General features: G+C 38.3%; 1 protein-coding gene across 6 annotated transcripts in view; it reads right to left on the reverse strand.

Annotated features, from left to right (window-relative positions):
- Positions 1 to 9,512: 9,512 nt before the first annotated feature.
- ttbk1a (tau tubulin kinase 1a) overlaps positions 9,513 to 22,894 on the reverse strand; it is a 49,590-nt gene continuing 36,208 nt past the window's right edge. For all 6 annotated transcript variants that reach the window (XM_036527209.1, XM_036527200.1, XM_036527237.1 and 3 more), the window contains 2 exons: positions 11,259 to 12,793; positions 9,513 to 10,173 (listed from right to left, as the gene is read on the reverse strand). In XM_036527209.1, the coding sequence (XP_036383102.1) occupies positions 9,747 to 10,173; positions 11,259 to 12,793 (1,962 nt within the window). In that variant the 3' untranslated portion in view covers positions 9,513 to 9,746. The remainder of the gene's footprint in view (positions 10,174 to 11,258; positions 12,794 to 22,894) is intronic.

Below are 22,894 nucleotides of genomic sequence, written 5' to 3' on the forward strand. Positions count from 1 at the left end.
GTCTTGCTTATTAGCTGGCAGGTTGATTCAGCTGTGCTAGTAGCTGAATAAATTTAAAACATGAAATGCTTGGGTCAACTGTTTAATGAATGCATGAAAAACAAAGTGGGCATATTCGTACTCTAATTTAGAAGCTTATCAAGTACATGCAATACCATTTCCATTACGTTAACTTAAATTATACCCTGAGGCCAATTACTCATACCTAATATGTTGCTATAATATACTACATTGTACATAGCCTCTGATGCCTGCTAATGAATCGGTCTCCAAAATGAATATAAGCTACAGCAAGTTATACTGATTTTAAGGAAGTTAAACCAACGAGGAAAGTATGTAACTTGGAGAGAAAACAAAAATTTCTCTCTGTTCTCAACTCATGTGCTTTATGTATAATATTACAATGCATAATGTAATTATGTGTGTAATTATGTTACAATGACAGCGTTGCACTTTCCATACCTCCTCCATAATGCTACCACAACTTATCCGAGCTTGCAATCTATGTCAATATTAACGTAAGATACTGCTAGAAACCAGTGTTTGTGTAACAACGGAGTGTGACCCGGATTTTGACTTTTTCAGCCAGCGTGACCGAGGTTTTGGGATTTGGGAAGAACGTCCGGAATGGTTTACTTTTTGGCGTCCGGAATGGTTTACTTTTTCACGGCATTTTGACTATTCCATCAATGAAATTTCGAACAGACGTTTGGTTTTAGTTACCGATTTTAAAGGTTTTCCGTCTAGTTATCGTTACGCCTTTGTGAGCACTATTTAAAATCACAGGTAACCAGTAAACTTAACTTGGTCGAATATTACCTTATGGTTCCAATGTTCTAGAGGGTTTGGAGTGGAGACCACATTGGCTATGGCGTTGCATTGGTTGAGCAGATCATCTTCAGCATATTTCATCTCTCTCTTACATGTGACACTGCGTTACATGCATATGTACAGTACAGTGCGTACACCCCTTATCATAGGTCGTTCAGACTTGCACAATACAACGCTGACTCCTCCATCCAGCTCCAATCAGTTTTTTTTTTCATTACAGGATGCTCTGAAAAATGCTTTACCACAAATTTTTCGAACTCCTACACTGGGAAATTCTTTACTGCACGTTTTGTAGCTCGTAATGAGCTATTAAAAGACAGTGTGGTGTGTTCTAATACTCATACAGCACACATCAGTCACAGGGGGTGCATTTCAAGATAGCAGTCACTAAAACGAAGCACTTAAAGCAGCTCAGACAAAGCAACCAATATTCACATATGGTATCCAGTTACTCAAAATAACTGGTCTAAAAGTCCATCTTCTCACTGCCATAATTTAAAACCATATAGCAATTTCGCATCACCTGTTGAAGAAATAAGTCAGGCGGAGCAGTTGTTCTGATTCAGAGGAGCAAAGCTTTATTCTTGTGCCCATACGGGGAGAGTCAACACATGCACGCTGGACAGGTGATGCAATCTACTCTATTATAAAGTTAGAAACATTGTCTTATATAGGACTTTCCGTCTAGAGCATACTTGACTCAGGACACACACACCCAACATGACTTCTCTCTTTATCATTTTGTTTTGACTATACAGAACCGCTCCGAACGGGTTCTGGTTCGCAGGTTTCCTTGTGGTAGGGCGCGGAGACTGCAGGAGCAAGCAGCCAACTATGATTCCTCCTTCAGGAGGGGCCTCTTGCTATATTATACAGCAGGGTGAGCAGTAGACATTCACACTCACATTATTCTTCCACATCCCCGTTGTATCTATCCATGTATGTTAAAATGTCCAATGATGCAAGCAACAGCTCAATATCGAGTATGAAGTGTGTTGAAGTTGTCTTCCATTAGTGAAGGAGAAAGAGAGGGAGAGGTTTGAGACTATATTCAATGAAGATGCGCTATATGTACCTGTAGATAAACTAGATAAACCTTTTTTACACTGGGTGTGTGAGAAACAGGAGGACAAGCGTAGTACATTGCAGCATGGTTTCGGAAAAAGCTTGAAGTTGAACCTGATTCCCTCCCAGATGTTTACACAGCTGATGTCAAACACGTGGTGTGAATACTCTTCTAGTACAAAACATCGGACTAGACAAACCCCAGGCAACTTTAAAATGTTGTTTATGAAAAGATTTTCCTCTCCATTTAGGGACTTTTGTTATGGTTCCAGAAAGACACCTGAAATAACAAAATAACTGACAGCTTAACTGACAACTTTTATCTCAGAAAATTCCAACATTCCTGTTACATAACCCAGTTCACCTAACCTAACCATATGTTTGCTCACACAATTTGGAATCCTTTCATTGCCAGTCTTAAGTGGTGTTTGTCAGATTGCTTACAGGACAAGTTCACATTCAGATCTATTGGAAATATCCCGATATTCCAGTCACAATGTCTATAATATCATAATGATTCATGTTTTATTTATAACTCAAACACAGCTGAAGTATGGTTCCATGTACTGAATTTCAAGTAGATGGAAAGCTACAGAGTAGCTCAGGGCACTAGCACAACAAATATGGCTAGAATCTCAATTACTGGATGTCAAACACCACAGCATGTATTCAATTCTCCAGATACTGATCATTTGTACGTAATTTGTACAAATGACTCATACTCATGTCAGGGAGGTTGCACAAGACAGTTTGTTTGAAATGGTTAAACCATTGTTAATTGCATGGATTGAAGTCTTTGTCATCCAATTGGATTTACCTTGTACACAGGTCTTTAGATGACTTTGATGAACAGGACACAGCAAAACAAATGTTTACATGTCAGCTTGAACATAGTCCACGCAATGAACTAGGTGACCATTTTCATACATGAAAAGTTGAATAAAGGCAGTTGAAAAGGTAAACAACACCTTACAGAATACTTACCAAACACCGCTGAGACGCTGTGACTGGAATGTTTGCTTAAAGAAATTCTCCTTTTAATTTAGGGGTAAGCTTTTATTTTGGTCTGGATTTATGTCTGCCAGGGACTTCAGTTTTACCTCTGGCTAGAGAGCAGCATCCCATTCTTCTTGTGGAGGACAGTTCATCCCTTTGTTATCAGCAGAACCCCTTTCACATGCTTTCATGTACACATGGGAAGGTCTGCTTGAAGCAAACCTCTCCAGGCCATGCTGCCATTTCCACCAGTCACAGTTTTTCATTTCCTCTTTAGAGATCATGGAATTTTGGAAGAAATATCCTTAATATTACAGATCTCAGAACTTTGAACAACTATGTACTGCATGTGTTAATATTACTCTACACAAACAGGTATTTAATGTCTCATTGACATGCTGCATACATAACAGTTGGAAATGTATGAAATAAATACTGAACTTCAAATCTCAGAAAATTTTATGAAGTTGATTCCCACTTGGTGAAATGCTTCCTTATGTTAGGACAAAAACAGGCAAATAACTGAAAAGATGTGCAGGCTTTTAATAGCATGGGTCTGTAATTACTGTTGAATAACAAATGATGGCTGCTTTTTTTTTTTTTTACAAACAGTGATCCATGAAAAAAGAACAAACATATACTCCGGTAATAGAGTCCTCACAAATTTGTCCAATATTTATGATACATGCCATTTCTTAAATGGCCAGTTATTATTTGCCATGCAGGTTAGTTCCATTTAAATTCTATCTGCAATGTGTAAACATTATGTTGCAGCTTCAAAAAAGCTAAAATGTGCACGCTTAGTCACCCATGGACTTTATGCCATGTCCCAATCCTTCCTTTTTCTTTGACTCTGGATATACTTTGTGCTAGTTCAAGGACACAGATGACAAAATTCAACACACTGTCTTACCAATGGGAGATCCAAAGTTAAGCAGGCAGGAGATAATAGAAGAACACTCACTACTCCTATGACTGTCCCTCATTGTGTTCAGGTAGCTAGTGGAGGAGTAACATTGGTTCCTTACAATGGTGCAGCATTGTTTCAAATGAAGCACTGAAGCCAGGGCAAGTTAAGTTAAAGTCAACAGAGAAGCTATTTTATTTCTTGTGATAACTTAGATAGCCATTCATTATTTGATTTGGAAAAATACTGTGTATTACTAGCATCATTTAAATTGCAAGTATTTGTGGCTGTTTTGACTTTCGCTTTAGCTTAGGAACACTTATTGAACCAACCCCTAGGAAAACAGTACTGCATTTGTGTTTGTTTTTTGGAAGCAAAACAACAGGTAGAAAGCTATTGGAGTGAGATGTCCAAACTGTTGCTAATGATAGAATTATAATTATAATTTTTTAAAGTACCCTGCTGGTTCCATGTTAACAGATTTTTGTTAGATTAGTAAATGAAATGATGAAGAGGTCATTTCTGCCACGGTGTCATCAGCTGCTTTTGCCTTTCTGACTGCTCTTTCAATGAAAGCTCTCCAGATCCACTGTCAAAGTGCACATAAGTTACATGATGTCATAAGGGATCTACACTAGACTGTTGGTAATCTGACATGGCACACTGATTGTGGGCTAGCATTGGATTTGTTTGGTCCTTCCTTCGTTACATGTCCCCCCAATGTCTGTGAATGTGTATATCTGAGTTTTTTAGTCACATTTCATTTACTTATTCACATGTCCACCACAAAGATCCCAGTTACAATTGTGAGCTAAATAGACACAAAGCAAATTTCATTCAGCAACAGGTCACATCACAGCACTTCCATGACTTCAGATCAGTAGAAATTCTACATTTGCAACAGACAGGGTCAACATGCACTTAAATTCAATTCAAGGGATTAGAGGATTTATCAAGAGAGAATACCAATAATTTCCTGGCATAATTACAATGTTTTTTTTTTCAGTTGACACAGTTAACAATTATTTTTATTTTGTAAAATTGTTCAAACGAGGATGTATGAAAAATGTGACTTTCTACTTGGGTTAACATTGGTCTATATAGGTTGGTGGTTATACTAGTAGTGCCAAGCTAACAGATAATGTTATCACAAAATTTTCCACTTTGAGGAAATAGTACAGTAGTAGAATGGCAGGAACATGAGGATATACAAGCAGTGACCTGCAGCTTAATTGTTGGAGTTATTAAGGAATATGTGTTCATAATTCTGTGCAAAAGTGCTATAGGAATAAAGCAATACCACCACCTCAATCCTACATTCCTGGAGATAGGTATATGAATACTGAAGCTTCCATTCTCCTTACACCAACAGGAATAACTGTCACAGGCCTGTCAAATGAGCCATCAAGGTTCAAAATGTGCACACTGCAATTGACATGTTTTCCAGCAATTAGCTGCTGAATCTTTGACAAATGACAATGCTATTTCCTGAGCATTGCTGCTGATGCATTTAACCTACATCACAAATGGATTTACATTCTAATCCAAAGTTTTGTCATGTGAATTTTCCATAGAGCCAAACTAAAAACAAATGTTTGTAAGGTCAACATTATTGGACTGACTTTTTCAGTATGAAATCATATGTCTACAATTTAATATGGAATGGATAAAATATAATTGATACTTCAAATATACCACCATGTTGTACCTCTGTGTTACACATTATAATGTGTATGATAATGCTATATATTCACATGGCCCCATTAACAAGTGTTCAGCAGTCTAATGATTAATCTGAAAATATGTCGTTTACAAGGCCCTTTTGTTTATGTATTGGAAATACTCATGGCACCTTAAGAAAACATTACTATGCACCTGAAAATACTTTCACAGAATTAAGACCCACAAGTAATATCTGGTTTGGCTACAAAATGAAACAATTACCAAACACAGAGATGTGCACACCAGCGAAGGCCCCATTGCAACAATTAGCTTCCCAATCTTTGCAAAATTCACACGTGCCAATGTAGTTAGGTGCTGAGCTGACAGGTATATCCAAACAAAGAGCCATGTGGATCAAAACATTGCCGCATAATTAAAGTTTATGTTGTTAAAAATTGTTAGTTAAAGAGCATAAACAGTGTTCAAAAGATGTACTGCTTAAAAGCAACACCTTTGTACAATAGATGTGAACCACACTAATCTCGGATGGATCTTGGAGTCAGAAAGACAAGGCTTTATGAAACTCATTAAGAGTGGAGCTACCATGTGCAGTCAATCACTGACTTTTATGAACCAAAACAAAAAAAAAAAATAATAATACCTTAATCCACACAGCAAAGGAGAACAAATTCAGATAAGTGAAATAAGTGTGTCATTAATAATATCACTCATTCCGGAGCCTAAGACAACCCATCAGGGCTGATGCCAAGCCGCCTTCTAGTTTGGGTATTTCCCTGTAGCAATGTGGTGTTGTTGTGCAATGACATGAATGACAGATTCTACACCACATACAACCTAAGCAGCAGGTAAAACAGCTGCTCAGTGCTAGAGCAAAGTACTTGACTTGAATTGCTTTTGAAAGCATCGATCTTTGCAAACCAAAAGTATGTAAGCTCTGTCACTGTAGAGAAGGGTTCCAGCTAAGCAAAAGACTATTAAATGTATCATGGACAGAGACAGAGGCTCTCTTCCCCATTACTACTTTAAAAAGACACCTTTTAGTCTAATTTCAATTAAATGGTAGGGACATTTTCCTTGTGTCCATTCACTGGTGCTCATGAGCACAGAAGTAATGAGAAAACAAGGTTAAGTTGTCTCCGCTCGGACATATTACCTTATGAAATGGCAATGAGCACCAAGAGGTTTATTATTAAATTAACTTAAAAAATGGTACACAGTTGCAGGGTGATGAGACATATTTTTATAAAGCAGGTTATTAAAAAGGAAGCAGTGGGATCTCAGCTGCTGTTATATTAAAGGTCAGTGATGGAGGTGCATGTTCCCTAACTGGATTACAAAGCTAGTGTGAGGTCAGCAGTTACTTCAATGTCTGGTCTCATCTGGTCCAATCTGTTGTGAATGAGCAGAAACCTTGTAAGTCCTAGGTCTCAAAATAAGAGAGTAATTTTTCCAAGATCAATAAATTCCTGATGGGGAAGCAAATGGTTTCTGTGGTCTTCACAAAAATATTTAAGAGGATTTGGACAGAGCAAATGTGGACTGCAAATTTTTAGCAAGTTTCATAAGATTGTCACAGGCAGATATTTATGCAAGAAATACACACATGGCACAGTTTTCTGTGGTCTGTTACAGATTAATTTGAGCCTTCTTAATAACCGTATTTGTTATGAGTAAATAATTGAACTTAATTTATATGAATTTCTGTACCTGTTTTAATGTCTAACCTATCCGGTGTGAAACAGAAGTGTACAGTGAAGAGACAAGTCAACACTGCATAGGCAAAAATGATGTTTTAGGGGAATGAAAGCAAAGGTACAGTGACAGTTCTGCCTCTCACAATGAACAGGGTATGCCATACATCTCTCATCAAAAAAAATGTCAGTATCAATCAACTGCACATCCATATCCGACAGTAAGACATCACTGTGGTTTTATTACAGCTGAGCTGATCTGAGGTTCATGCACACATTTTTGACACTTCCAGAAACGATGAATCGAGCAGCTCTGTGGTAGATCTGTTTTGGCACTGGCTGCCTATACATCTTCTCTGTTTAATTCAAATTAGCATCGATGTCATCACAGCTGAATCTTTGTAAATGACTCTAAATGGTAAATACATATGGAGATGGCCTGAGGCTGTGGTTTCTGGCATGAAACTGAGTGGCACTTGATGGCTTTCCATAGTCTCTCATTCATCATACAGAATGTACACAATAACAGAACTAAGTCTGAGATTTCTCATGGAAGTATGATGGCTAAATGTGAAATATCTGAATTGCCTCTCTTCCTTTCATTTCAGTACCTGTTAGCAGAGTTATTTTGCGCTGTCCTCTCTATGCTCACCATCCCCTCCTGTCTCCTCCAGAATAAATGTGGAACTCTTTTTTGCGCACATTTAATTTCACTTTTGTTCCCTGCTGAGTAATTTTATGCTTCATCCACCCACCACTCTGTCTCATTTAATCAAAAGAACTTCCACGATTCATGAGTCATAACATCAATGGCAGCTGCCTCTCTGAGTGAGGGATAATGTGTATTACACTTTCTAAGGCTGGCCCATTTGGTCCGTGCTTTGTCAAGAGTGGTATGTTACCCAAATGCCTTTAAAAAAAAGAGTTAAATAAAGAATTTTATACATCTTTGTTTTGTTTGTTTTACCAGATAAAAATAAAGATGTTTCCTCTCAAGAAATAATCGTTTTATATACAGACTTTAAAATACTATTAAACATCAAACCTAGCATTTTAAAAGACATGCCCATTTTCACAGGCTGACAGGGGGATTTAGGGCACTGTCAGTGCTTCAGGTCCTCATGCCCATATTCATACATATACTGTCTCCCCAGACCAAATAAATGCTTTCAGACCATCTGCATTCATTTAAACACCAGACAAACTGTCCATGATCAGATCAAATTTATAAGCACATCATTCTGCTCTGATAAAGCTCCTGTTTTTCCTGTTCCTCTTTAATTCTTTATTGCAATATATGACTACAATTTCAATATAATGATGACCTCTGCGCGTTAAACATAATGTCATTTCGTAACACGATTTGAGCAACTCAAATTACTCAAATGCGGCCAAAATGAGAACAAAAGTGCACCTCATACAGGAATAAATTGGAATAAATATTAGAATATTAGAATATACAACAAAAACATACTTTACACTTTATTAGGAACAATTATGCCTAAATTTGGGGATGATTTTATAAATCTTCATATGTTTTTAAGTCTGAGATAAAAACAGACATGACCTTCTAAATAATTCATTTGTACATTTAGATCTGAAAAGATTGATCATTTATGTGGATAATTATGTTACTTTCAGTACTGTCAGTACAAAGTAATTAATAGCCATTTAGTTAAAAAGTACAAATATTACAAGAACATTTCAACCACAATTTGAAGTTTCAAGTATGTTTTAAGAGTTGCTGTCAAAATCTCAGGATTTATATGAAGCTGGTACTAAAGCTTGGAGTTATTCACATTCAAAAACATTTAATGTGAAAGATCATTAGAGGTGGCCGGTATAAAATCTACTGATTGATGAGAGAAGGATAAGCATATAGCACCATGGTAGCACATTTAATCACTTTTTTATTGTTGGTACTGGAAGCTCTCATCAATGAAACAATGTTTTTTTCTTGTCCTAAAGTCACAGGTTTTTTAATCATATTCACATATTATTGTTATTACTCTTTATTCCTATAAAAACTAATATATGTTGTTATACATTTGACTATCACATGAAAAATGGAATATATTTCAGTGTATGTAAAAATATATGGCAGAGAATATATTAGAAAATATAAATTATTCCAACCTTCATGTTTGCGAGTATATCCATACATTGCAGAATATCGAAAATGACGATTAATGTTTTCTACAATATACACATAAATTAACATACAACGTTGCAATAGTAGTTATATGTTCTTATATACTCCCTAGAGTTTCACATTAATTCAAAATCATTCTTTATCTTTTAGGTTTTCTATTTGAACATATCATATTTGTAAGGGCAAATTCTAATTTGTGGCTAACTAGCAATGTGTCAAACTGTATGACATTTTTAGGTCTTACTGGCTAACAGTTAGCTGAGGACTTGGATTAAAGCTGGCGTAGGATGGTAGGATGAAAAAGAAACTGAAAGCAGTTTTTTTAGCCTGGGGCTGATACCTTGAGGCAATTTATTATTCTTAAGTAGACAGAGAAGCATGACTTTACCATAGGGCACTGATGTCTAGAGAGTCTGAGTTACTATCTGGCTGTGACCCTGACCTCGGCAGCTTCTCGTCTCCCCTTGGTGGGCGGGATTTGTGGCTGCAGCCTGATTTTCCGCCCGGGCTTCTCAGTTGGCTGTGATACGCAGTCCTCCACAGGGCTACCCGCCTGGGCTTTGAGCTTCAGAGGGAGAGCCATGTTGGCCCGGAAGGATATCAGCTGTCGGCGCACCTCCGTGACTGACGGCTGCTGACGCTGGGGGGAGGGGCTGTCTGTTCGGGCGGCGGAGTAGGTGCGAGGGGAGGCGCTCAAACTGCGCGAGGACAGAGCCGAGGGAGTGCGGAACACACACCGCAGTGGCCTGCGCGGGCTGCCACAGTGTGCAGCTGGGCTGGGGTGTGGCTGCACTGGCCTTGATCTCTGGCTGTAATGAATGTTCACGGTGTTCTTCTGTGGTTGATGCCTAAAATGGTAGAGGAAAACCAGCAGTGATTTCCTGTTTCCATGTTCCTGGGTACTGTGCAGAAATTCAAGTTCCCTACATAAAGCTATCAAAATTGCTGTTCGGCACTACGCATTGGTGAAGCTTGTTTCAAATGCACCACCAAACTGACTATGTGCACTTTTGACAAAAGGTGCGTATAGGGTGTGATGTCAATAGGCTGAATAAGCATATCTACATCTGTGACCCCAATGTACTGTGGCATGGAACATTTGACAAGATAGGGCTGGCTAACATGTGTTGGGTAAGAGTAGGCCAGATACAGAGGAAAGGTTTCAGTTTCATTCAGTTTTGATAATCAAAACTATAGCCAACTGAAAATTGCAGCTAAGTTGTTACTAAGGAAATAAATTAACTAACTAACTAAACTAATACAGGAATTATATTGAGTGAATGAGAGCAGATAAAGTACAGCATTTCAGTCACATGACCATGATTGGTGATAATGTTGGTAATGAAGTTTTAAACACCTTGATTCTTATGATATTCGGTCTTCTGACATGCTTTCTTATAGTGTAGGAGTAAACCACACGTTGCATAGGTAAAGTCTACATTGCTTGAGCATTACTGGGCTCAGTTATAGTTTTGGTAAAGGATACATGAAACTAAATCATTGTCTTATCAATCAGCCAAGTCTCCATTGGGAAGAAGGAACATCTTCTGGATGGTCACTTTAAGCGGCCACAGCAGCCATCTGGGTCCTAATTTCCTTTCACAGGACAATGTGGATATTCAAGACTGCGCTTGCTGGTTTAATCACACACCAGATACTGTACCTGGCTTACTCCATTTAAAAACCCATGCTAGTTGGCAGTGCACATTTTCTTATTTTTCAATGTTCTAAACCACCAGACAGTAGAGTTAAATGTAACTGTGAAAAATGATATTATAATAAATTTTTAATATACTGTGTGGCACTGACTTAACCAAAATGATGAATAAGGTAAAAGTCCACATTATAGTTATTCTTTAATCTCATTTTAATGTACCTGTTGTGAATATTTGCATCTCATCATGTAATACATATCAGGTATTATCACACTTACCGGTTTACTACTGAGGATGTGGATTTGTGAGCACTGGATGCCATGAGGGAGAGAGGAGAAGGAACGGCAGCCACCAGATTGGCCGAGGGCCTCCTAATGGGCGTGACTGGACGGGGGATCCTGCTCTGTGACCGCCTGCCTCCTTGCTCTCTGTCTAGGACTTTTGGTTTCGGACCACAAACCTTTCTGCCGACGGAGTCCTCCAAGTCATGTGTATCTTCTTCAGAGCCAGTAGCTGACAGAGTCTCTGAAGTTCTCCGCCTGTCTTCCTCTGAAGAGGCGGACGACGAGGTCCCCGAGGCCAGCCTCATCAAGTGTCCCTGGCGCTTGTCCAGAACTAAGCGAGCTAGGTCCTGCTGCTTTAGCCGTCTACGGAGTCGATCTTTGGAGGAGACGGAAGCCGAATTATCAGAACCCGTGTCTTCTTCAGAGACCAAAACTGGTATGCGACTTTTGTGTCTTGCCCTCGGTGGTTTGCTTGATTCTGGGTTGCCTGTGGGCTTGGCTGATCCCTCCACCACTAGCACCTCCTCTTTCAGTACATCTGGTGGGGTACTGTGGTCAACTACAGGAGATACCTCTACCAGGATGTGCTCAGACTCCATGGGAACAAGAGTAGGGACATCCTCTGGTTTGAGCTCAGATTCATTTTCAGTGGACACATCAAGACCGTTCTGGATTTGAAGTTCTTCTGGAGGGCTTTGATCAGTTGTTTCTGACTGAGCAGCTGCCCGGACTGAACTTCTTCTCTCTATCTCTTTCTCTGTGTAGCTTATGTCCCTAGTCCTTGTCATCTCTCTCTCTGGGACTTCTCTATCTGCTAAGGGCTCCTCCATTGCACTAAAGAGCTCATGGTCATAATGCTTTACTGGCTGCTCACTGGAAGACATGACGTTTAAGTGGGAAGTCTCAGCGATGTGGACAAAAGTGCGCTCAACTTTGGTGAACGGGGAGGATGCAGATGTGGCAGCAATCAGGGGCTTTGGTTCCGACTTCAGTACAGAGGACAGAGTCCCAGGCTCGGAAACATCCAGCTGGCTTCCCATAGGCTGAGGCTTCTCACTCTGGGGGGTGACAGTGGCCATCATTCCCAGGTCTACTTCAGGGGCCAAGTCCCCAGTGACTATGGACTTCCTCATGTCCCCAGGAGAAAACAGTACGAGAGTTTTGGTGGCCTCCTCTAGCTCCAGGTCTGCTTCAACAGTGGACGCTGGGCCCTTTGATTCCTTCTGTTCATCTGCCATGAGGGTGGAAGGGGCCCCATCCTGGCTGGCCTCGCTGCTTGACTCGCTCTCGGGAAAGTCGGCCTTGTCTTCATCCTTGTGCTCGAGAGACCGAGCGGCAAGGTCATGATAATGCGGCAGGACGCTGGTTAGCACAGCAGTTAGGAAGTCCACCCGTTTCACCCGCAGCTGGGGAAGAACTTGAAACACATCCTTTTCAGCAGCCTGGTCCTTTGTTCTGAAGTCTGACGGCAGACTAGAAGGCACCGGCAAAGGTACGCCATTCTGCTCAAAGTGTTTGATTGGCAAAACCTAAAGGAAAGCAACACAAGAGAAACCAGTTACTTATCCCACTGCAACACAAATGTGACCTCCCAAAGAAACCGAATGCAGAAAATATACCTGTTAAATATTTGTAAAGAATTAAAAACCAATATATTACGAAGCACTAAGCAAATCCTGCTCCGTTTTCTGCTATGCATTTGTCAGCAGTACTTTTTTGTTTTGCTGCCCTTTACAGTTTTCTCACATTCTTCTGTATTTTGATACACAGCATTAAACGTTTTGAGCAAGCTATTACTACTGCATGTAATCTAACAATATGCTATATTATACTTCAGACATTTTTAATTAATATGGTCAGATTCTTATATACTAGAGGACAGACCCCTCCCAGTAGGGGTCTAGCATTGTATAATATGTTGCTAATGACACAGTGATTCTGTCTAGGCTCTTATGTTTATTGTACAATTATTATTGAACTAATTTCCGCATACAGACAGTGATTTAATGTTTTCATCATTAAAACTCGGAGAGAATTCAGGCTCACGATCATTAAATTGTATAAAGGCATACTGAATAGCAGGAATATGCAGAAAATTATGTCAATATTATGCATACACCAAGTTACAGTAAATATGACAAACACAGTAATTTAAAACACAAGACAATGTCAGCTATTTAATTTCCAGCGAGTTCCTGCCGTTCTTCAGGTTCTCAGTAACAAATAATAAAGTGAAACTGAAAGATGTATTGAAATGTATTGAATGAACACAAGTAAACACAACACTTTTAAAGTCCTCCCCAAATCCTTTAATGACATTTTGGTTGTATACAAGCTTTTCAAGATTGTCTAGATTACATACATGAATAGAAAAGGCACAAAAATGCATTGCACAGCGTTATTATTTTAGACGACTCAGCCCATTATTTTGTGATTTCAAGTGTATCCCTTAATACAGTGGTTAGCCATATATACAGCCTTTGAGCAACTATACTGCATGCCAATATACAAGTAAAATCAACAGTTGGTGTTTTATGTATATATGTACATTTGTAATGTTTATTAAAAAGCTTAAAATACATGCTTTACTTGTAGGTATTACAAGCTGACTGTACAGTGTTATTGCAATACAAAAACTGCTTATATATCTCATGTTGAAAAGACACTCACGGATCACTCTGCTGTGTCTTCCTAATCATTACTCAACCCAGATGTTAACATGGTGTGGTTAGCATGAATTGCAGAATGCAAGCACCAGCTTTTATCCTTAACCATGGGGTCCCACTCTCCTTCACTGCCTATAGCGTGGCTGATATTATAGGGGGTGTTGGATGATATATTATTTCCTCAAGAGGATCATGCACTTTGTAGTATTACAGCAGTGTTGGGCTTGCATAATGCTACAGTGTAGACTGGTGAAAGTTTTTACCCAGGGTCATTAAAATGGAAGTACAGACACTAAGAACTGAGCAGTCATATTTGATACTGCAACTGATCTAAGTCGCATGGTACAAATATAACACATTTCATGCCACTACAAGTACCCTGGTCATGTTTCATCCTATTTTCCTACTGTACACAATTGGTTATAGATCCACTTAATAACTTATGTGAGTGAACGGTACGCTGCAAAAATATTTTCTTATTTTCATATTAAGATGATATCAATATAGGAATGTATACAATTAAGTTCTTCATAAAAGGTTTCATATGTAACTCCCATTTGTCTAAAGATTTTTACTTCAGGAAGACGTGCATCCTGAAATAAGAAAAAAAAGGAGTGACATAAGAAAATATCCTCAGGATTATGCAAAATTTTAGAAGATTAATTTAATGCATTCTTTCTTTAAAACCGATAATCCAGTAAGGACGAAACTTCTCTTTGAAGAAAATTATTTTTGTAGTGTATGCATGCATTCTCTCATATCATTTTCCTCTACAGTATTCTTTTCCTCATCTCACTGCAACTATTATAACTATACCCACATCAGTTTTATAGGCAACAACAGGCACTAAGGCAACAACTTCTACAGTAAACTTTATACATGAAAGAGTGACCTATCATCTCATAACATAATTAATGACCTGATAACACAATTATTGATCTCATAACCCCAGTAATACTGGGGTTCCATGTACAGAAAATACATGTAAGGTCCACACTGACCCCCACCGTTCCAAAAACATGAATTACAGTGGCTACTGTACATGTTATAATTCAATTAAATTTTTTTTCAAATTCCAGTCATGATGATGAAGTCTTTAGTCTAGTACACCTGGCCTGTCAAAAATAACTGTGCTGTACAACATCAAGACAGAACTTCCAACGTCAGTATTCATACCTGATCACCTCCAAGAAGCACCAAAATATTTGTGGAATTTATTTTATTAAACAGGTGAATAGGTTACTTCTACAGTAACCGTATAGCTCATAAAATTTGAAGCCTAAATTAAAGACATAGAAGACACCTTCAACAAGGTCAAAGAACAATCATTTAATTATGTGAGAAATAAAAACATCCACTAAGATACTGAACTTCAGATTGGATTTTATAACGGCAATTTTATACTAAATAATTATTTTCTATATTTTATATATCAGTAATAGTACTGTCAATGATCCGTGAGTATCTTTTTACAAGTGGAAATTTACAAAAGCGACAAAAATAACTATATATAGACAGATATTTTTCCTTGTACATTTATATAGATTTTGAAGAGCTTCATGCGAGTAGTGTTGGAAGTTAGAAAACTTATATTTTCCTGTACATTATTAACTGATGGCAAATTAATTCCAATCTGTTGCAGGGGAGAGATTACTTCTGGTCTCTTTTGGAGCCAGTTGAGTGTATAGCAACAATGCAGCCAAATCTACTAGAAAGGAACTGACAGAAAGGAATGCCAGAGCTCTAACTGCCAAGAAGGACCTCTTAAGAACCATCTTATGAACAACAGCATGGACCTTTTCACAATGACAGAAACACAAGTAAATGAATGCAAAGTAGACAATAAAGCATTCAAATATAGCAGCACATCTTGGAACATGTACATTCAGTGTGCAGTGTTTTGCAATAGCTGAAGCTGTACCATTTACAGGGCATGCCTTTTGCAAAGTCAGTACCACCGGAGGTAAATGAGATGTAAAATGCCCGCAGAAAAGAGGGGTTGGAGAGCCCTCGCTGATTGTATTTGGAAAACCATTATTACTGTGCCAAATCAGTAACTGTCAGAGACAGAGCTCTTCACTGTTGAAATCCTCAGGTCAAATCTTCAAATCAACAATTCACTGACATTTTTCACTAAAAGTTATTTCATACTTCTCCCAATGTAAAATCTTTCACTGCAGACATTTTTCATGGGGCACAACTCATTTTCACCTCAGTACAATTCACAGGTAGATTGTAATTATTACTTAACAAGCTGTACATGCACATGTCTCCGGGTGTAAATGTGTATGTGAAGCTACTCCATACCCCCTTCATTGCATCTCCATTACATGATAGTTCGATCTGGAAGACATGTTGCTCAATTTGTTACGCTCAGAATCAGCAACGTACACAAAATCATTCTTTTTTTAAAACACTGAACTGAGGAGTTGACAAACTGTCATTGAGAGCGAACTGATAAATGCTGAAAAACCATGGAGTTTGAAAATTCTGTGATTATCACCGCTTCTACACCTCATCTGATAAGTGAAACAGAAGGTCAAAAAGGAGGTCTGTGACCTCCTCTGTTCAGTTACTTGTAATTATGCTCACATTCTCACTGCTATTCATTGCAAACACTTGACACAATAATATTAAGTGCTCGGTGAGGCAAATTATATACAGGCAAAAAAATATGCGATAACATTCCTTTAACAGTAGCTGATTTTATGCATTCACACAAGAGACATTGAGAGGGTTACATGTTCATCTTCACCTGCAAAGAAAGCTCCAGTACCTTAAACAATGTATTTTGTTCAGAACTGGATATTTATGAAGACACTGACAGTAAAAAGATGAAGAACCCTGTACCGTATTTGGTTTTTCAACTGTTCAAACAATTTTTGAACATTATTCAATAGCATCACTCAACATAAACATCACAGACAACGAACAAGCTACAACTGCCGAAATATTGACCAGTGAAATATTTCTGTATTTCTAGATAGTATTGCACACAGTTTATTTATTCCTCATTAGCAGCAAAGTAATTTATCAAAACCCATTGCAGAGTGTATCTACACTTCGAATACAGTTTCCCCCTCTTTTGACAGAAAATGAAATATCCAAAATTAATAATGGCTATGCGAAGGATCCACTCATAAACTGAAACTTGTAATGACCTGATTCAAAATAAGTGCTTGATAAAAACCTGATCTGTTTAAGACCATAAGGCAAAGTAGTTATACTGGTGGTAGCTTTTTTTAAAAAAAATTGTGTGATGTACTCGTACCACAACAACAAATTTTCACCTTTCTGCTTAAATCTGCACAGTCAGAGCTGACATACAGTATCATCTCAAATTTGGAAGTGTAATCCACCACTCTAAATTACAGGGCAGTGTAATATTTTAATATGCATTGCAATGATGATTAAATGAACAGGGTAACTTAAAAAATTTATTTGCATATGGAACAAATTTATACTAATGTAAAGGACATGAAGGTAGCCCTTAAAACCTGTTCAAGGACAAGCTCAGGACACCCGTGAGAGAAATAAGTGGTACGTGAAGTACTGTTGTTATTGAAGATGCAATAATTATTATGAACAAGACTGCACAAGACTATTACACCAGGAACACTGAGCTGACTTGGTGGTTATGAAACAATTGCTTCCTTGGTGAAATTGAACAGATTAACAGGTAGATTACTGAACAACTTAAATAATTGTTACACTTAAATAAAAATTAATGGACAGTCCAAGGTTTGTCTAATAATAACTGAATACATACTAGGTATAAATTTAGCCTGAATTCAGTGACTACACATGGAGGTGCCAGGGTATATGATGCACTATACTCTACCGGAGACAATCTTTAACTGGCTTTAACAGCCATTTGCTCCCTGACATTTCATCAAATTACCTTCTGTCAGACAAATCATAAACAAAATGCCAAGGACAAGCAACTCTAAAAAATAGAACATGTTCAACTCTTTTCACAAAGACCATTTCCCTTAGCAAACTCAGGCAGTGGCTACATTCATACAAAATGCTACTAGGTAGTACTGCTGTGAAATGGAAAACAACTGTTGTGCAAAATTAAAATGCAGCATTCATCGTGAACATAGCCCTTGATGCCTTTACATAAGCAACCGTTAGTCATAAAACACAACAGCCTCCAGATCAGCAGGGATCCAGGTTGTGTGAACATGCCAATAATGAAATTCTATTCTAATATCCCTATTAAGGTTTTTTGATCGAAAGGAGAAAACAGTATATTATTCTATTACCACAAACTTCAATAAAACAATATTGCAAGCACAGAAACAGAACCTCTGAAATCGACTAGAAATGTGAAGACAACATAAGGGTCATTAGATCACATTTGCCAGGACTTTGACATGCACTGTGATGTCATGTCTATGTATTCTCAGTGAAGGTGCAGCTGCATTTATTTTTCAAGTTGTACAAATCATAATGACACCAGCGAGACAGACAATGGGTGGCTTCACTGGTGTCAGTCACATTATGTATAGGTCAAACATTAAATTGTTCAGAAAATATTTTAATAAGGAGCTGTAACATTAAGTGACAATAACCAAAATCTTCTACTCCAAACTGAAGAGTCTGTTTCCTCTTTCTCAATTCAAATGGTGTTGTTTTCAACCAAAGCTTTCTTTATTGCCTTTACCATCCCCTACATCTCCACCTCTGTAGCTCTGTAGTGAAAGTAGCTTCTCCATTCAACCTCAATATAAAGTGCCACAGTCAGGTACAATATTTGCATCTTATTGCACTGTTACAACAGCAACAAAAATGTTCAGAGCTGTTTTGTACTTTTCTGACTACAGATCACTTTCTTTAACTGCAGTGTACACTACAGCCAATAACAGTAAATCCAGCCATGCTACACACACCACATATCAATAGAGATCCTGTATGTTAATGATTTGGTGATTTGATAAACATATTCACAGAGGCCCATATAGCTATGTCAATCACTCCCTACATTAAATGCAAGGAATGGACTAATAACCATGACTGTAACTGAAATAAATCATGGCTCATCATGTGCTTCATATTCATTAAACCAGAAAATAACTCGTAGTTAGTCACTACAGCTTGGGGTGGGGCTTGAGGCTTTTGTGTTATTCTGCTACAGGGATAATTCCAGCTCAGCGTCACTATGAGTCACAGTAAGGGACACTGTAAACTCATTCCCATTTTAATGTCAGAAGTTATACTTTGTCCAGTATAAATCATTCCTGCAGATGATCAGTAATTATCTTCATTTTTGACTGTATGACGTAAGTATAGATGCTTAATTTAAACATTATGGAACTTTATGGAAGCAAATTTAAACATTTTATAAACACAGGTTAGAATAAAATGTGTTAAATAACTTTAATAATAATAAAATTTTAAAATTCCCCATTAGTGAACTAAGTGCCAGAAACCTTGAGCTCAACAATTACTATCTTTTAGGCCAGCTTTTCAAATATGGGAAGCCATGTACATAACACCTTTTGGTCCTGCCAGGCAATCCTCATCTCCAAGGAATGATTAACTTTGCTAGATGAAATGCAAATGCTCCTACTACATTAAGCAGATTTCTGAAGATACAAAAAAAAATGGAGAAGTATCCACTGGAAGACTACAGAGAGATACCTTGTTAGCCATGTCATCTATTTAACATGAAGGAGGTACAGGAGAAAAAACATAAAACCTCATAAAGGCATAAAACCTCAACTCTGCAATATACGTTGTGAGAGCATTGTGTACTATATGCTGTTAAAATGTTTTCACTAATTCACTAATTCCACAGATTTTGCTAATAATTTGGTAGATTCTCCTTTGCTTTTAACAACTGCTGAGTTTTTAACAAACCACAATGTTTCCAATGTCAAGAGTTCACACAGTTCACTGTCTTTGGAAGACCATCTGGCAGGTTCTTTCAGTATTAAAATCACAAATAATGAGGGTACAGGCTCAGCCTGTTTAAGCAATGATGGTTTCCCCTCATTCCAGGTGACACGAGCACTTGATGGATATGCAGGTTATGCCTGTCTGCCTCATCCCCCTTTGCAAGAACAAGAGGAGTTCTCAAGTGAGATATTCAGGCAAGACCTTCATTGGCATCCCTTATGAAAAAATAACATTATTAATGCAAAATGTAAGGAAGTTGTTTTTAATACATATGGCCATGTATACTGCATATTTATAAAATATATAAATTACTGCCACTTTCATATCTGCAACTGTACGCCTATGTTGTAAAATCACACATTGTAACACTAGATGCATTCTAAATTGTATTATTCAATATATATGCATTACATTGCATATATGTACTGAAGGGCATAATTGAGAGTGGCAGTAAATTGTATATTATGATGTATACACATGTATATGCAGCATACATTAAAAACAGACTCCTTATATTTTGGATTTTATACTTGACCACAACTTGATACTTCTTCCGTTGTTCCCACTTACACCTCCCAATTACACGTCTTTCATGGATAATTTAGAAACAAAGAATGTACAAGAATTGAAATGTCTCTGACGATTCCAACAGCGCCAGTTACATCTCCTCCCTCTTTCACTCAAACAGCGGCCAATAATGAGACATATTGCAGGCGAGCACTCACTCAGCCACCCGAGGGCTCGCTAGCTCCCTCCAGCGACACCCCACTTCCCTCTCCGTCCCTCAGCCTCGTGCACCACACTGGGCCCTGAACGCATGAAGCAGACCGAGTTTATTGCATGAGTAGGACCTTTTTTTTTTTTTGTTTTTTTTTGTTTTTGCTCATTACATTTGGTTGGGGTTAAGTGGGTGGAGAAAAGAAAAAAAGGAGAAAGAAAGCGGGGGGTTCTCAGCTCACGTCTTGTTCATTAATTTGGCCAGCATTTGTTGGATTTGCAGCCTGGACACGCTGAGGACTGAGTGTCTGGGCCGCGGGCTCCCGGGCACCAGCGGCATGTGCCTCCGGGAGGGCGCGCGGGCGGGGCTGCTCTCCGCAGAGCGGCTGCGCTGGATGAACGTGCCGCCCGGGTGAGGGTACTGCTCCGTCTCCAGAGTTGAGGAGGAGAAGACATAGGATGCTAGTCTTCTCAATTGGTTGGGCCTCGGGAAAGACTGTTGGGAGTGTTGCCTTTCCTCCTCCAACTGAAAAAGACCAATAAGAGCGGAGGAAAGAGGTGTCAGGTGGGGGAAGACTACCTTCTGCTCTGCTTTTAAAAATTGCTTTCTATCTGCGCATGCTACAGGGAACGATGTGGAGAAGGAGACACACAAAAAAAGAGAGACGGCATTTCTTTTTTTATCACTAGGTTGCATAGGCTAGGAAAAGTATTTCCCATAAAATAAGTAAAGAACTAAACAGAGTATGTTTGTGCGGGTGCAAAAACGTCTGTAAATCACGCTGCAGGCACTCTAAGCTTTTAACCACTCAACAGCTGCCACTTTACTGCATATGCTACACTGAAGATGTCCAGAGGCAACAATCCTAGGGATTTAAATGATGAGCTATTTTCAGATGTACCTGTCACAGGCAATAAAGTTCACTATTTTTAGGCAAGAGACATCTTTAACATTTTTTTCTAAAAAATGGTACAACACTGTATACGTCTCTGTAACACAGCTAAAAATGCAGACAAAATAAAGGTATGCATAGCTCAAACTACACAAACTGAAAATCCATGATTATGGCAAACCCTTGTCATGAGGCAACTAAGTCTGTTATATACAAGTAAGGACTACTCTTTTTTGTGCTTACCCCAAACACTTTTTTCTTCTGGCTGCTCCCATACCCACGGCACCCTGGTCCTTTATCCTTGAGGAAAGTAACTTGTGGTACATTCAAGCAATATGCTGAGCAGGGACGTCAGTGATGTCAGTGTGCTTGCAGCCAAAGTGTGAATCCGACATAGTTCTAGTATTCTGAGGGTTCAAGCAAATATTCTGGACAACGCTGCACTGGGTCTCTTTGTTGTGAATATGACTACAGAATAGCAGAAAAGGGCATGTGTGTTTTAGATAGAGGCATGATTCTGGTTTAACTGCCATATTATCCAGAATATCCTTTTTACAGCTTTTTAAACTTTTTATTTCTTTATTTTTGTAGTTCCAGAACATACAACTGAATAAAAAGAGAGGACAATATTCATTGTTTACTTGCTGTCCAAGTGAAACTCATGCAGCCATTCATATTGACAGTGATTTACATTTACATATTATCTATTTCACAGCAAGATCAATACTGAGGCAGTTGTGGGATAAGTATTTTGCCCAAGGATACAACAGCAGTTCCCCAATGGGGAGTCGAACCAGCAACCTCTCGGTTACAGGCCCTTCTGCTTAACACTACACCACAGTGCTGCCTTATACCATATAGTGTGCCATTGCTTAGGTTTACAATATTCCAATTAATTTCTTAAAGACTACATTGGATTATTTCTTTTATGCTATTGTTTTCCCTATTTTTTCCTCATGAGTGTTATCATTAAAAAAAAAAAGGTACGCATAAAATCTTTATTGTACAGAACCATAATCAGACATTGGTGTGATTATGTAGTATGTACCTTTCAGTAAAAATAAAGTGAGATGAAACTATTACCACCCTCCATCATGCAACACATCACTGTGCACACCATTAGACTTACACACCTAATGATAAATGGTATGATGCCCCTTACTGGTAGTAGACTAGAAGCTAGCTAGCAGTATAGCATTTCCATGTCCCACATTCAAGAGACTTGCGATAACATGGCAACTTTTTAGCTACCTGAGTGAGCTAATAAAATTGTGTTTTTGTTTTTGTGTGTGAATGTGCACTCTTCTTTTGTGAATAATGTACGATGTTACACAGCACATCTCAGGTAACATAAAAAGGAGCTACATGTGAATAATTTACACATCAGTGGTTCCAAAAATGTAAAGCAAAAGTATTTTTACTTGAGTATTTTTAATAAGGTAATTTTCAA

Source organism: Megalops cyprinoides, chromosome 1 (genome assembly GCF_013368585.1).
Source record: "Megalops cyprinoides isolate fMegCyp1 chromosome 1, fMegCyp1.pri, whole genome shotgun sequence".
In the NCBI taxonomy this organism is placed as follows: domain Eukaryota; kingdom Metazoa; phylum Chordata; class Actinopteri; order Elopiformes; family Megalopidae; genus Megalops; species Megalops cyprinoides.